At 38.2% G+C, this 15,747-nt stretch overlaps 1 protein-coding gene across 1 annotated transcript; it reads left to right on the forward strand.

Moving 5' to 3' along the window:
- Window positions 1-8,836: 8,836 nt before the first annotated feature.
- On the forward strand, window positions 8,837-15,137 carry LOC121425627. Its single transcript, XM_041621748.1, has 2 exons — window positions 8,837-8,961; window positions 14,277-15,137. The coding sequence occupies exon 2, from the start codon at window positions 14,386-14,388 to the stop codon at window positions 15,100-15,102; it is 717 nt and encodes a 238-aa protein (XP_041477682.1). The 5' UTR covers window positions 8,837-8,961; window positions 14,277-14,385; the 3' UTR covers window positions 15,103-15,137.
- Window positions 15,138-15,747: the final 610 nt, after the last annotated feature.

Here is a 15,747-nt window from a genome sequence, read left to right on the forward strand (position 1 = left end):
GGAGGTGTTAGCATTTATTTATATGTAGAGTGCAGATGTTAATTTATAATCATGTTTTCAAATGAGATTTTCCATTTTATAAGATAATGCTTGCATTGGCGGCGGAAGCCAAAAATATTAAGGGGGGTCCACCTGAAATTTTGTGATGGACACATGTAAAAAAAATTTGACAAGCAAAAAAGAAAAAGTTATAAACTAAAAATTTAAGGGGGGACCGTCCCCCGTACCTCAAATTTAGGGGGGACCTGTCTCCCCGTCCTCCCTGCTTCGCCGCCTATGTATGCTTGTACTTACAAATAACGTAGTAAGTTTTATTTGATTACTACATGTAGCCAACTGGGGGATGATGAGGCAAATGCGATCACTCATATAAAGTTAATATTTCTTGCTATGAACTACAATTGAACAATGAGCAATAGTTTTATCCGTCCATACTAAATTTAAGAGCATATATTTTAACTGCGCACAGTGGCGTACCGTGGGTCATGGCATTGGGGGGGGCACCAGCACAAAATGTTGAGTCACTTGGTGTGCGCGCGAAGCGCGCTCATTTGCCAGGTATACTGACCTAATAGAGACATTTAAAGGACGGTACCATTAAACGGAGTATGTATCTCAATTATCAAATATTGCGAGCGCGAGCTGATATTTTTGATATTCAGACCTAAGAAAGGATATAAACAAAGTTTTTTAATAATGATACGTACCTCTCTCACAAAACTAACAATGCGAGCGCGAAGCGCGAGCTGAATTTTTTTTTTGTATATATTAACCCGAAAAAGGAACATTTTAAGGACTGTTTTAGGGAATTCATAAAGAGCATACATATCTAACTATAGTCATTTAATGCGAGCGCCATGCAAGCGCTTGTTGATTTTGTTAAAATTACACCTAACCCATGCATGAAACACCTTTCGTAGTCATTGTAATCATGAACATGATACATAGGTCTATCTGAACAATCAAATATTGCGAGCGCGAGCTGAAATTTTTTGAAATTCAGACCTAAAGAGGGGCATTCTAAGGCTTGCTTGTAGGAATTCACTAAGACCATACATATTTCACTAATCAAAATGATGCGAGCGCGAAGAGAGAGCTGATTTTTTTTATATGAAGAACAGACATCTCGCCAGTCCACTAATGCGAACGCAAACACGGACAGGAAATGTTTAATATTCAGACCTTGAAATAAAAGGGGGCAATCATGAAATAGTCATTTAAAAAAAGCATGTAACTACATAAAACAATCATTTTATACTCGAAGTGCGAGGAAATATATTTGGTGTATATTGACTTGAAAACGGGATGTTTTAGTACAATAGGATTATCTCATTACTCAGACAATGCAAGCACCAGAAATGATGAACACATTAGCCCTCTATATACGCCCTAAGCCAATTATGTTTCACGAAGTTATGAAAAATATTTCTTATGTAATATAATATAATATAATATAACATAATATATAAAATACAATAATTCCTTCTTCCCCACTACGCTTCTCTTTCTTTCTCCTTCTTTTTCTCATTTTCCCTCGATTTTTTTTTTGGCCAGCCGATGGGGGGGGGGCACGTGCCCCCCCGTAGTTACGCCACTGACTGCGCGCATTTATTTTGAGTGCCACAGCAGCAACGGCCAACGCAGCGCAGCGGACCTCTCATTAAGGACAAGTCCACCCCGACAAAAACTTTATTTGAATGAAAAGAGAAAAATTCAACAAGCATAACACTGAAAATTTCATCAAAATCGGATGTAAAATAAGAAAGTTATGACATTTTAAAGTTTCGCTTATTTTTAACAAAACAGTTATATGAACGAGCCAGTTACATCCAAATGAGAGAGTCGATGATGTCACTCACTATTTCTTTTGTTTTTTATTCTTTGAAATATGAAATATTTTGATTTTCACTCCTCCCTGAACACGTGGAATTCCATTATTTTAACATTTTGTGCTTCAGGCAAGGAGGTCCTAATCATCAAATTCGTAAAAATTGAAATATTGTATAATTCAAACGATAAAAAACAAAAGAAATAGTGAGTGAGTGACATCATCGACTCTCTCATTTGGATGTAACTGGCTCGTTCATATAACTATTTTGTTAAAAATAAGCGAAACTTTGAAATGTCATAACTTTCTTATTTTACATCCGATTTTGATGAAATCTTCAGCATTGTGCTTGTCTGATTTTTCTCTATTGATTCAAATCAACATTTTTCTAAGGTGGACTTGACCTTTAAGTGCAGTCGGGTAGAAGCTGCGCGCAGCCTACCCAGGAACTGTCTAGCATTAGCTCGACAGGCCTAGAGTACAGGACTAGATCCGGCAACGTTAGAATATTCATATTTTGTTCCAGAACTGTGGTGGGAAAAATAATTTCGCAACCGGGAGAGAGAGCTCGCTGACTGGGTGCGCCCGAGAGTTTTCTGAAATAATGACGTCAGAGCATTATACCCCCATCTCACTAGATGGAGATTCCGCTGCGGTCGTCAAAAATCGACAAAGCGTGGTATATCGTAGCTTGAACGTGGCTTGATCTTTTCAATCTTCTCCGTCGTACCTTGATCTTTTCAGAAGCGGCAAGGATCGCCACCATCTTCCTGGTCGCCACAAAATTTTGAACATGTTCAAAACTTACGTAGCGAGATCGCGGAGGTGCTAAAGCGCATCATAATCGAGTCAAGAGCGTATTACAAACGACATATTCGTAGCTGTAACGGAGCTCCAACGCATAAAGCGTAGTAGAAGCGCATTAAAAGCGGCACCGATCGCCCGTGTTTTTCAGGCCCGTTCCCAAGACAATTCTGCTACGCTGCTTCCGTTTACAAGGCGACTGCCTTGCGCTCGACACGCTTCCACCGCGACGCTTTCCCTTTGGTTGGCATGTGGCACACGTTCTCAGCCCGCTGCAGGCATTCGCGTTGCGCTTTTGCTGCGCCGCTGATGACTGGGCAGCGATTGAGCAGCGACCGTCCGCGCTGCTACAAAACACCGTCCCGATGGTGGCGGATTATCACATTTTCAACAGATTACGAGGCGACACCACGACGTTTTCAAATATACCTCAAGAAAAAGGACCAAAAAGGGTTGTCGGCGGTCCAAGAGGAAGAACAAGAGGTCATGGTGGTGGTAGAGGAGGGGGACGAAGGGGTACATGTCTTGATGACGAAATGGGTTACCTCCGCAAAAATATATAAATCGACTATGTTTTAAAATAGAATGAACTCTAACTACAGTGACAGTAGACAATATTAGAATTTTGTCACTGATGTATTGATTGGGAAAGCACACTTTATGGGGATTCTGGCATTGTGCCCCCCCCCCCTATGAGTGCTCTCACATCAGTAGAATACTTCTTGTAAGCAAATTTGAAAGGAATTTACCTAACAATTTTGAGTGACAAACTTTTGTGGAAAAAAAATCAACAGAATATCAAAGATTTTTATGCGCTTTTATGAAATTCTGGATTCATCCCTCATTAACTTTTAGGCTCATCGACATCTTTTGAATGAAATTTTAATAGATATTGTATATTATGACTTAAGTGACAGCCAGGATCGGACCCAGTATTTTTTGGTCTCCTCCTCCTGTCCTCGTATCAGGTCCTCGTATTCAACTTCTAACTGATGTTGTTATATAATGCTAAGATGCTAAGTCCAAGCAAATTCTGGACATCCATCTTGATTGGAGGTTGGCAATCGACTGAAAAATGTCTCATCGGCCGCGATTAATATGCCGATTGCTTGAAATCGTTTCAAGAGCCCATCATGAACGTAACACAATCGCTCTATTCGTAGCAGCACCGTACCGAGGTCCTAATTAGCGTATGAGCCTCGTTGTACGGTCGCTTTGATCGCAGAAGCAGCGCATCACATCTGCCTCAAATCGTGGCAAGAGAGTGGCAGCGTCGTACTATCAGCGTATTACCATCGCCTTCAGCGCAGGTCCGTCGCAGTGAAGTTGCAGTGCAATCGCCTCTCAGGCTAAAAATAGAGTTCGAGTACGATTCTGCTACGCTTTGCGAGATTTAGACAGATCGCCATGGTCGCCATGATCGCCATCCTAGTGAGATGGGGGCTTTAGTTAAGCGAAAAATATATCGAGGTCTGACGTCACACAACATAATAGTTGAAATATATTTGGTCACATGATGCTATTTGAACAAATCACTATACAGACTTTAATCTATGTAGGATATAGAGGCATATTTTGCGTCGTCTCTGCATGCAAAGTCAATACGCGCATAGAGACCGAGCAAAATACAATATATGTATCCCTTCCAGTTATTTAGAAAATCTAGGGCAATGCAGTTTTTTAAATGATCAGCTAAGATGTCTGATACGGGTAATAATAAGATATCAATTCGTCGGCTTACCGCAAGAAGGGACTTATCGACATTTTCTATGATTTTTTTTATTTTTTAAATTCCTGAAATGTAAAAAAGCATGTCATGAACTTTCATCTGGTACAATTCTCGAACCTAATTGTGACGTCATTATGACGTAATAAGCAAAAAAAATCCAACGTGCTTTACGCACATTGATGTGTCCTTTTTCTGGTAGCTCGGATTGCGCATTTCGTTCCTGGAAAAAGATATTACTTCTTCGTTCAACGTGCTTACGCGCATAGACCGATTCGCGCTAGCGCCTCTTTTCCGGGAACTGCATGGATTATGCATTCGCGTAAGCCACTGTTATTTTGGGGAATTGATCAGTGGATTGCGTACTTTTATTCCCGGAAAAGGGGCGTCCGGTATTCATTCTTAAGATTAAAAAGCGTTTAGAGTGTTTTAAAGTAAATCACAAAATATCAATCAAGAAAAATCTTGCTTTGTCAGAAAGTTTGAGAATTAGGACAGATAATAATATACTAGCTGCTAAAATAATGAATAATCAATATTATACTGTTTTTGTTTAACGAAGTAAGAATGCTCGTCTGTGAAATTGTACTTGATTTGTATTACTTGATATTACTTTTTATTATATTTTGAATGCAAATGGAATAAAGAATTGAAAAAAAGGGACAAAAATAAAGTCAAAATATAATTTGCGTTTTCTCGAAAATGTACGTCTGCTTACGTGCCCACTATAAGTCCCTTCTTCCGGGAAGCCGACGAATTTGTTTATGCTCCTGCAGGACTTCTGGCTCAGCGATGTCTCCTCATCATAACTCATGTTCCGGTTTTTTAATCCCTCAACACTCATTGTGACGTAGTTTAAAATTAATGAAAGTAAGCATGGACGCAGCCGTGTTTTTGGACTTATCTCGTATGAAAACGCGGACTCTAGCCTGAAAAGTGGATGCATAAACACGCCCTATGATTAATCTGCTAGACCCTGATTGAAACTTAAATCAGTAAATGTGTCTCCACGTAAGAACTATCACATACAAAGCTTGCTGTTTCTGAGCGAGAGTGCCTTCAGTACTCATGAGTATATGGGCTGCACCAGGCGCGTACGCAAGGGGGGGGTTTAGGGGGTTCAAACCCCCCCCCCCTTTTTTTTTTTTTTTTTTTTTTTTTTTTTGCCTGTCTCCCCAGAGGTCGGTCTGGTCAAGGAGTTATCGGGCAAGCGCCTGATAACTCCTTGGTCTGGTTACGGACAGTTCCCCTACCCAATAATGTATATGAAAGCAATAATGAACAGAATCGCATGTTTCCGACGAAAAACACAGAAAAAATTTCCGCTCGCTTCGCTCGCTCCATTTTATTGTATCTTTTATTTCCGCATGTCGCCGACATGATCACGGTATCGCCATTAACAAGGCCATACATGATTATCATGATGTATACTTATGAATACAAGTGAACCAAGACAAAGACATACGTTTTCTTACAAAATATGTTTTACCAATATGAAAACCAAAATGACGGAAAACGCTAAAATGTTGGTTAGCTCGCTCCGCTCGCTCGTAATAATTTATGAAATTCCATAAGTATCTAGTCTCCTGTTCAAGGTCGTATTATGAGTGTTACGAATAGAAGGACATGTAGCATCGACTAATACTTGATTTACTAACAAACTATTGACAAGAAATGTATGTTTTGACGGGAAAACGCGAAAATTTCGGCTCACTCACTCCGCTCGCTCGTAATCATTTATGAAATTTCTTAAGTTTCTAGTCTCTTGATCAAGGCCATATCATGAGACTTACGAGCAGAAGGACATGTATCATCAACTAATATGTAATCATTACCAACAAGCTATTGAGAAGAATTGTATGTTTTGACGGAAAACGCAAACATTTCGGCTCGCTCGCTCCGCTCGCTCGTAATTATTCATGACATTTCTCAAGTTTCTAGTGTTCTGATCAAGGCCATATCATGAGTGCTACGATCCGAAGGACATGTAGCATCGACTATGATACCAGTGGCGTAACTACGGGGGGGCACGTGCCCCCCCCATCGGCTGGCCAAAAAAAAAACGGGGAAAAGGAGAAAAAGAGGGAAAAGGGAAGAGAAACGTAGTGAGGGAAAGAAGAAATTGTTGTTTATCATAGTGTTATATTATGTTATATAACATAAGAAGCATTTTTCACAACTTTATGAAACATTATTTGCTTAATTGTGTCTTCATTGTTCCTGGTGCTCGCATAGACATTTTAACGAGATATATAAACCTGCTGTACTAAAGCCTCCCGTTTTCAAATCAATATACAACAAAATAATATTTCCTCGCAATTAGAGTTATTATTGTTTTAAGTAGTGATATATTCTTTTTTTTCATGACTACTGAAAGTTATTGCCCAATTTTAAGGTCTTAATATAAAACATTTCCTGTCCGTGCTAACGTTCGCATTAGTGGATTGGTGAAATTTTTGCTCTTCATGAACTCCTAAAATCAGTCCTTACAATGTCAATTTTTCTGATCTGAATATCAAAAAATTTTAGCTCGCGCTTCGCGCTCGCATCATTTGGTTAGTGAAATACGTGGGGTCTTAGTGAATTCCTACAAACAAGCCTTGGAATGCCCCTGTTCATGTCTGAATTTCCTAGATTTTCAGTTCGCGCTTCGCGCTCGCAGTATTTCATTAGTGAGATGCGTATAATAATCATGATTACAATGACTTCAAAAAGTGCTCCATGTGTTTAGATGTAATTCTAACAAAATCAGCAAGCGCTTGGCACTCGCATTAGATGACTATGGTGAGATATATATACTCTGACTTAATGGATTCGTAACTATAGTCCTTAAAATATCCATGTTTGTGGTCAATATATACAAAAATTTCAGCTCGCGCTTCGCGCTCGCATCATTTGGTTAGTCAGATACGTAGGGTCTTAGAGAATTCCTACAAACAACCCTTAGAATGCCCCTCTTCAGTTCTATATTTCCTTAATTTTCAGCTCGCGCTTTTGCGCTTACAGTATTTGATTAGTAAGATGCGTATGATAATCATGATTACATGACTACAAAAGGTGCTTCATGACTGTGTTTAGATGTAATTCTAACAAAATCAGCAAAGGATGGCAATAGAATTAGATGACTATGGTGAGATATTTATACTCTTAATGGATTCTAAAATATAATCCTTAAAATTTCCTTGTTTAGGGTCAATATATATACAAAAATTTTAGCTCGCGCTTCAAGCTCGCATTGCTTGTTTAGCGAGACAGTTAAGTATCATGATTACAAATCCATTCGCTTATAATGTCAATATCTAAAATTTTCAGCTCGCGCTTCGCGCTCGCATTATTTAATCAGTGAGATACATATCATTTGATGGCATTGCATGTCCTTAAAATATCTCTATTAGGTCAGTATACCTGACAACTGAGTGCGCTTCGCGCGCTCCCTAAGTGACCCGAAATTTTTGCTAATGCCCCCCTCCCCAAATGCCGAGACCCACGGTACGCCACTGTATGATACCAACAAACTATTGACAAAAAGGTTATGTTTTCAACGCAAAAAAAGAACATTTCTGCTCGCTCGCGGGTCATGACCGCACTGTTACATACCCCATCCCCATGCACTTAAATGTTATTTTCTTATTTGCAGCGCTGAAAAAAATAAAGAAAAAAAAATCATCACCCCCCCGCTCATCACCTTTTAGATACTGGGCGGGAGATTTAAAAAAAAAATCAGATCGAACCCCCCCCCCTTTCAAAAATCCTGCGTACGCGCCTGGGCTGCACGCCCGGGGGGGGGGCATTCGACCAAAAAAAAATGGTGTGGGTGTGCCGTGGGCGAGACAAAAAACGGGGGCCTTGGAGCGGGTTTATTGTAAAAAGGAAGGTTCTCGGAACGGGCTCCGGAACTACAAATGTTTGTGAAAACGGGGGGTCCTTGGAACGGATCGACAGCGTGTGAGTGGCTGAGTGCGTACGCATCCCTATGGAACGGGCATGCATGTAATATGATGCAGCTAGCCCGGCGGGGTGTACGTGCTCGCGCAGAGGCGATGGTCGGACAGTGCTCTGCGGCCAGCTCATTGTAGCAGATCAATGCGACCGGAACGGCGTAACGAAAAATATGCGAAGCTTTGGAGCGGATTTCTTTCTTATTTTCTCTTGATAAGAAGAAAATGCTATGCTTTGGAGCGGCTTTCTTTGTTCTTTTTCTCAATAAGACAAAAATGCTATGCCTTGGAACTGAAATTTGATTGTAATAATAGGGGTCCCCTCCGTGGCACATACCCACTATGCATTATATACTCGAGTTAAGGGTGTGAACGTGCTGCCCCCCCGGGGGGGGGGGGCAGCACGTTCACACCCTTAACTCGAGTGAAAGATTTGCACAGCAGACTACCCGGCATTCCTCAATCTAGCGTTATGAAATGGACAGCCAATCTGCAATGCCGCGTGATGATGATTATGATTTTCTCGCAGTTTCAGATTATATGCATTATATAACGAGTAAAATCAGATTCCGGGGAAAGTTAAAAGCACGATCAGTCATCGTTCTCCTCCATTAACATCATCCACTCCGAATCTTTTAGATGACATTTTAAGCGCATTTTGAAAGGTGAGTTCTGTCTTCTTTTACATTTATATACTCTAAACTTATTGTGCTCTCACTCTGAACATCATTATCATTCATTGTTTTATCATGTGGTCTGCCTGTGACAGCTTATGTTAATGATTGTTTTGACAAGTTTATTCATATATCAATTCATCAAGAATCTAAACCATTAAATTTTCCCGATCTAATTATATACTCAGACATGGGTGTCGATCAATATTCTTGGTGGGTGGGGGGGATGATTGACACAAATGTTCTTGTGGATGGGGATCTTTCAACATTTCCCCCACTAAAATCACAAGTTAGGACATTTGGGAGTGGTTGATATGCATGGTGTTCTTGGAAATTCCTTCATTGTTGCAGTGTACTGTACCTAAATATTTTTTTTTTTGAAAATTCAATTTGTGTTACAAGTAAGCCTATTCTTAACTCATACAAAAGAAAAATGACAAAAAATTTCTGGACCATGCACAAAGTGATCTGTTTATTGGGCATGATGTATACAACTTCTCTCTTAAATCTAACCCGACTGGCAATATCTTTTTTCTTCTTAAAGGACAAGTCCACCCCAACAAAAACTTGATTTGAATAAAAAGAGAAAACTTCAATAAGCACAACACTGAAAATTTCATCAAAATCGCATGTAAAATAAGAAAGTTGTGGCATTCTGAAGTTTCGCTTATTTTCAACAAAATAGTTATATGAACGAGCCAGTTACATCCAAATGAGAGAGTTGATGACATCACTCACTCACTATTTCTTTTGTATTTTATTATATGAAATATAAAATATTTTGATTTTCTCGTCATTGTCGTGTAAAATGAAGTTTCATTCCTCCCAAAACACGTGGAATTCCATTATTTTGACATTTTGTGCTTCAGGCAAGGATGTCATAATTGTCAAATTTGTAGAAATTGAAATATTGTATAATTCAAACAATAAAAAACAAAAGAAATAGTGAGTGAGTGACATCATCGACTCTCTCATTTGGAAACAAAAACAAACATAAAAACAATCAAAACTCAACTGTCATGTTATGATATTTCTCCAACATTTTCTTGAACCATCAGTGTGTAATATCAGCTATTATATGTATTAAAATGAAAATTACGTACCGCATGAGTGTGCTCATATAGAATGCAAAACTGTCATCTCTTTCCAAACACAAAAGAGAATTCTTTCTGCCAAAATAAGAAAAAATCAATCAAGTTTAGTTATTCAAGTCCATAACAATAACAAGAATAACATGGGGAAAAAAAACATCCGATGTACATATCCAAAGATACGCTTTAGAGAGAAATGAATGATTATTCTTTCTGAACCATTAATTGATTTCACTTATTAAAAAAAATTGTAAAAATATGATCATATTATATTGAGCTCATTGAACCTCAATATTTTCATGAGAGGTATATGATGGGGTCACATATTAAAATGTTTGATATTAATTACATCCAACCGCATACAACAAAAGCACCATACAAATGAGCTACTGATCACCAAACGACAATTATGACTTTTTAAAAGTGATTTTTTTGCATTTGATATGGGCTCACTCTTTCATGACTATAGGCACCTCATTTCCACATAGATGTAGGTAATGAAGACATCAATGCTCTCTTGCAAAATATTATTGACCTAAACTTATCGTTCAAGCCAAGGTTTGGATATACAAGTAGGGGTGACTTTCGGTTTGTGCACATCTTCCTTTTGGTATATTTTCTTGTTCAAATGTTTACTGAATGCCGAACTTAATTTATAACAATACTACCATGACAATAATCAGGATAATTTGCTCAAGAGCTTTTACATGTTTTATGACCAGCGCGTTTTGTTAGACATGCGCAAAGAGAAATTCTTGGTAGCTTGTTAATTTCGCGCATTGGAATTTGGTTACAATAACTTTTTATGACAGCGATGCCTGGCGATTTACTTATTTTACATAACAAAAATGAAGTGATATTCAAAAGAGTTGTAGATTAAATGGGACAAACATCATGCACTAGGATGTGGAGGGGTAATCTGAGAAAGGTTATTTGTACTTTTTCAAGATCTACCCCTCTGGGATTTACGTCCATGGTGTTTTAATTGATTCATTGAAATGAATATCAACAAAAGTTGTTTTTCGTCGGGGTCCTTTTATTTCATGTGTTAAAAAATATCATATACATAAACATTTCATTCTTTTTCATTTTGAACTTCCGCCCATCTGTTTAAAAGTCCTGGAAAAGAATGTTTTTATTTAATAACAATATACACAAATTGCAAGGGAAACAAACTGATTGATGGCATAATATAATCATCACTATAATCATCATGATCAAACTTTTCATTTTTTTTCATCATCATTATTATAATTTTTTACCCTAAATTACTGGGGGGATGATAATACAGGCCATCCCCCCACTTGATATATTGGGGGATATATACCCCACCCCCCCGTGATCGACACCCATGTACTCAGACTTCCTTGGGGTTCTATAATTCACTCGTCAAGTCAATAAACTGTAAAACATCCAATATTGTAAATATAAAAAGACCCCAGAAAGCAGTTATTTGAAAAGGAAATATGTTCGTTATTCAAGTTCAAGTTCAAGTTTATTTTTCCATTTCCATTATCAACATTACAAGCAAATACAAATCAAACATAATTATAAATATAGACAAAAACAAATGAAATGTGATAACAATGATTACAATTCAATTACAAGTTACAAAATATTTGTAAAATAGTTTTAACAGAATCTGATATGGAAATGAGGGGATCCACTAAAAAGCATTGCTTGTAGAGCGTGGATCCCCTAAGAAAGTATATCAAACATTTGAGAAATGGGACTCATTCGCAGGAGTAAATACAATAAGTTAAAATAGAATATTGGAAATAATAACAAGATGGTGAGTGATAGCGAGAAATGACAAAAAGATGACAGAGATACAGGACGATACTAAAAAATAAAAAGAAAACAGACATGATAAAGAATAGAGGGAAGAGACAAGGAATAAAGTACTGAAAGGGGAGCGAGAGGGAGAGAGAAAGGGCAAAGATAAGTAGGAGGGGGAGGGAGAGAGATGGATGCACACACACACACACACAGACAGACACAGATAATATGGAGAGAGAGGGTCAGAAAAAGAGAGAGATAAAGGGGGGGGGGGCAAGACCGAGAGTACAAACGTGGATCAACGAGAGTGTGACTCGATAGATGTAATTGCAGAATGATGTAATTGCAGAAGTAAACAATAAAATCAAAAAATAAAAAATAGCGTGCTTAGATAGTACTAAAAATATACAACTAATTAATTACTTTGGTAAGATAGTAAAAGAATTATTTTTAGTTTTCTCTTAAAGGAGTGGATAGAGGGGGCCTGTTGAACATCTTTATGGAGTGAATTCCAAAATTTGGGGGCGGTGAAATTAAAAGTATTTTGCGCAAAACGAGTTCTTAAGATAGGCAGATGAAAGTTATCGGCTTGTCTGGTAGGATACCTATCGTAATGTTCTTACATCGTAATGTTCTTACATCTTTGTTCAGTTTAGATAATAAAAAAACCCCAATATTTTGCTGATCAGTTTACTAGGTACAAAAATGATACACCGAGTGCATTGAATGTGATCAACATTTTTTTTACACACAAAGAAGTCGAAGGAGTTCACTAAAGAAATTGTTAATAATAATGCATCGGTTGTTAATCTTGCTACGGCTAACGTGTTTAATAATTATTTTGTAAATGGTACGTCTCTCTCCCAAAATATTCCACAAAATGATCAGAGATTCCAACACTTCTTTTTAAATCCCAATCCTAAAACTATTTTCTTTACCCCGATCACTGACTCTGAAGTGAATAACATTGTAAATGATATAAACCTAAGAATAAGTCCAGGATGCGATGAACAGAGTGCGAGTAATTGAATAAATTTTAACTACTTTGACTTAAGTAAATTTAACCAATCCCTGGAAACTGGCTAGGTTCCTCAAAACATGAAGGTAGAAAAGGGTGACCCAGTATAGGGTGATAGGCAGATTGTCGGCAACTGTCGACCAATATTTCTCTCCTTACTTCCTTGTCCAAAATTCTTGAAAGATTGATAAATTCTCGTTTAATAAATTTCCTATCTGATTGTCATAATTATTTTATGCGATTATCAATTTGGGTTTAGAAAAAAATAATAATTCTACCGTACATGCTATACTTTCTTTTATTGATCAGGTGGCAAATGCTAATGATAATTCCTTGCACACCGTTGGTATTTTCCTGGACCTTTCCAATGCCTTTGACATCAATCATACAATTCTGCTTTATAAGTTATCCAATTATGGCGTGCTTGGAAAGGCCTTGGAACGGACCACAGTTTGTTTCAATAAGAAGGTCATTCATCAGAAATGAAATATATATTTTCTTGTGGTGTACCACAAGGGTCGCTTTTGGGCCCACTACTATTCATGTATATTAACGATTTCAATAATTCATCTAATGACCTGTCATTTATTTTATTCACTACTTCCCATTTTGAATAGACAATCGCAATCGGTTCACACTTGGATTCGAGCGAACAAGCATGGCAGTAACATTTGTCAACCCATGATCAACCTATGGGCAGAATTCCGTGCAAAAATGAAATTGATTTGTTTATTTATGGATGAGTGGGCACGCATCAAAGGGAGAAAAATTGCAATTTCAATGTCACATTTTCATTTTGATGGGGTTAAAAAGAGAATAATGGGGGGCAAATTCAGTTTAAATGTCACTTATTTGCTGTTGTTTTTATCATCCATCATTTTCATGGTTGAGCGAGTACACTTGAAAACTTAGGAATGAATACTCTTTATAATGCATTATTTTCCTCACAATTTCTCAGAATCAGTTGAATTTATGGACAAACCAGTAGTGGATCCTGAATTTGAGAGGGGGAGGGGAGCCACTAACATTTTCAAATTTTAACATGTTTTTTTTACGCTATACACTTAAAGAAACGTAATTTACTGAAAAAAAAAGATTTTGCAGAAAGCAATAACAGAATTATCATTCTGTAAATAAAAAAAACAGGAATATTTCTGCAATTTAACAGAACAGGTCTGTTTAAAAAGTGGAAAAGGGTGTTTTATTCAAGGAAATTTGGAAGATTCCATACACCAAATACCAATTTTCTGTAAGATTACAGGTGTTCTCGAGACTCTGCTGCAGGAACTTCTTTTATTTTAAGAATAATAAATAAATAAATGATAAATGGATAAATAATCTGTGTGTGATTTGTGGACGAAAAGGCAACTTTCTCGTAACTCTAATATCCATTTGCTCAATCTTTGATTCCTTTGTAGATTCTTTTGCAGCGAATTGTGCTTTATAGAGGAAAGTCGTCACTCACTGAGGGAAACGTCAACCTGACTGAAAATTCAACTACAATTCAGAAGAGATAGCCTAGACATCATGAAAAAGTTTGGGAAAGAAAATACGGGTCGACTTGTTGTTTGCCTGATCTTACTCTCTATGATTCTGGTGGTCAATTCATCCCACGATAAAACAACTCGAGCCCCACGAATCAAACCATCCTATTCTGAGGGTTATGGTCCTCATACAACAACGCTTCTGCCTACATCACCGAAAGACATAATGGAGACTAGTACAAAGGTTGCCTTTCAACCGTCACAACCGTCTTACGATACCACATCATCTAATGGTTTTACCCAACCAATTAAAAACTTCCTTACCGATGATAGTACCGCATCTAATGGTGTTGACCAAACCATTCAAGAATTTCTAACTGAGCTCATTGATGTGACCATGCTTGTCACGTCTTCAACTGAATCAGTGACCGAACTGGATACGACTATCTGGGTGTGGTCTTTTTCCTGGTCTTGGTTAACCATCCTTCAGTTTTCTATTTCCTTGATCGGTATTCTAGGAAACCTGCTGGTGGTCATTGTAATGACAGTACGACGGTCCACATCAAACTCAACAGACATTTTAATTGCTGCTTTAGCCGTCTCCGACTTGTTGACTTCAATCTCCAACATCCCCGTTCCAAGAGCTCTGCAGGTACCTGACAACATCTTTGGAGCGCTGTACTGCAGAATCATCTTCACTAGCAGCCTGTCTTGGTTATATCACCTCCTCGAGCTACATCTTGGTTGGTGCTTCTTTTGAGCGCCTGGCAGCCGTGGCATACCCTCTGCGCTATAAGATTGTCTTCCCGACCCGTCGGGCTTATGTCGTTATCACAGTATCGTGGGTATTCGCGTGTGTGTCGTGTTGCCCCTACCTACTTGCTCTTTTATTGGATTTCAAAGCTGTACACCTGATCTACTGTATACCCACTGATCCTGATTATTCTTTACTTAAGAGAGTAATAATCCTGATCAATTTCACCATACGGCTTGTGATTCCGGTTGTTCTAATGATGGTTTCCCAGATAGCTATGGTCATACTACTGCATCGAAAGTCGCATCAAGCATTGACTCTTAACTCCAGGAAACCCTACCATATTGTTGCCAGGAATCGCGTCATTAAGATGATGTTGGTTGTGATTATCATCTTTATTCTATGCTGGGCTCCCAACCAGATAGCGCATGTTGTCGTTCCGTTCAGAGGGGCGTCTAATGCTTTTTTTGCAACCAATGGCCGTCAGATTCTGACTGTGTTCACCTTTATCAATTCGTCCATCAATCCCTTCATCTATGCAGCTCATTATCCGAATTTTCGTTCTGCCATTAGAGATGTCTTCTCGGGTCGAAATGAGCAGGACGGAACATTATTTGGCAGTAAAAACAGCCAAGACTCTCCCGCACATAC

Source organism: Lytechinus variegatus, chromosome 12 (genome assembly GCF_018143015.1).
Source record: "Lytechinus variegatus isolate NC3 chromosome 12, Lvar_3.0, whole genome shotgun sequence".
Taxonomy (NCBI): domain Eukaryota; kingdom Metazoa; phylum Echinodermata; class Echinoidea; order Temnopleuroida; family Toxopneustidae; genus Lytechinus; species Lytechinus variegatus.

Coding starts and splice junctions, on each gene's coding strand:
- LOC121425627 (XM_041621748.1), top strand. CDS start 14,386: ATGAAAAAGTTTGGGAAAGAAAATACGGGTCGACTTGTTGTTTGCCTG.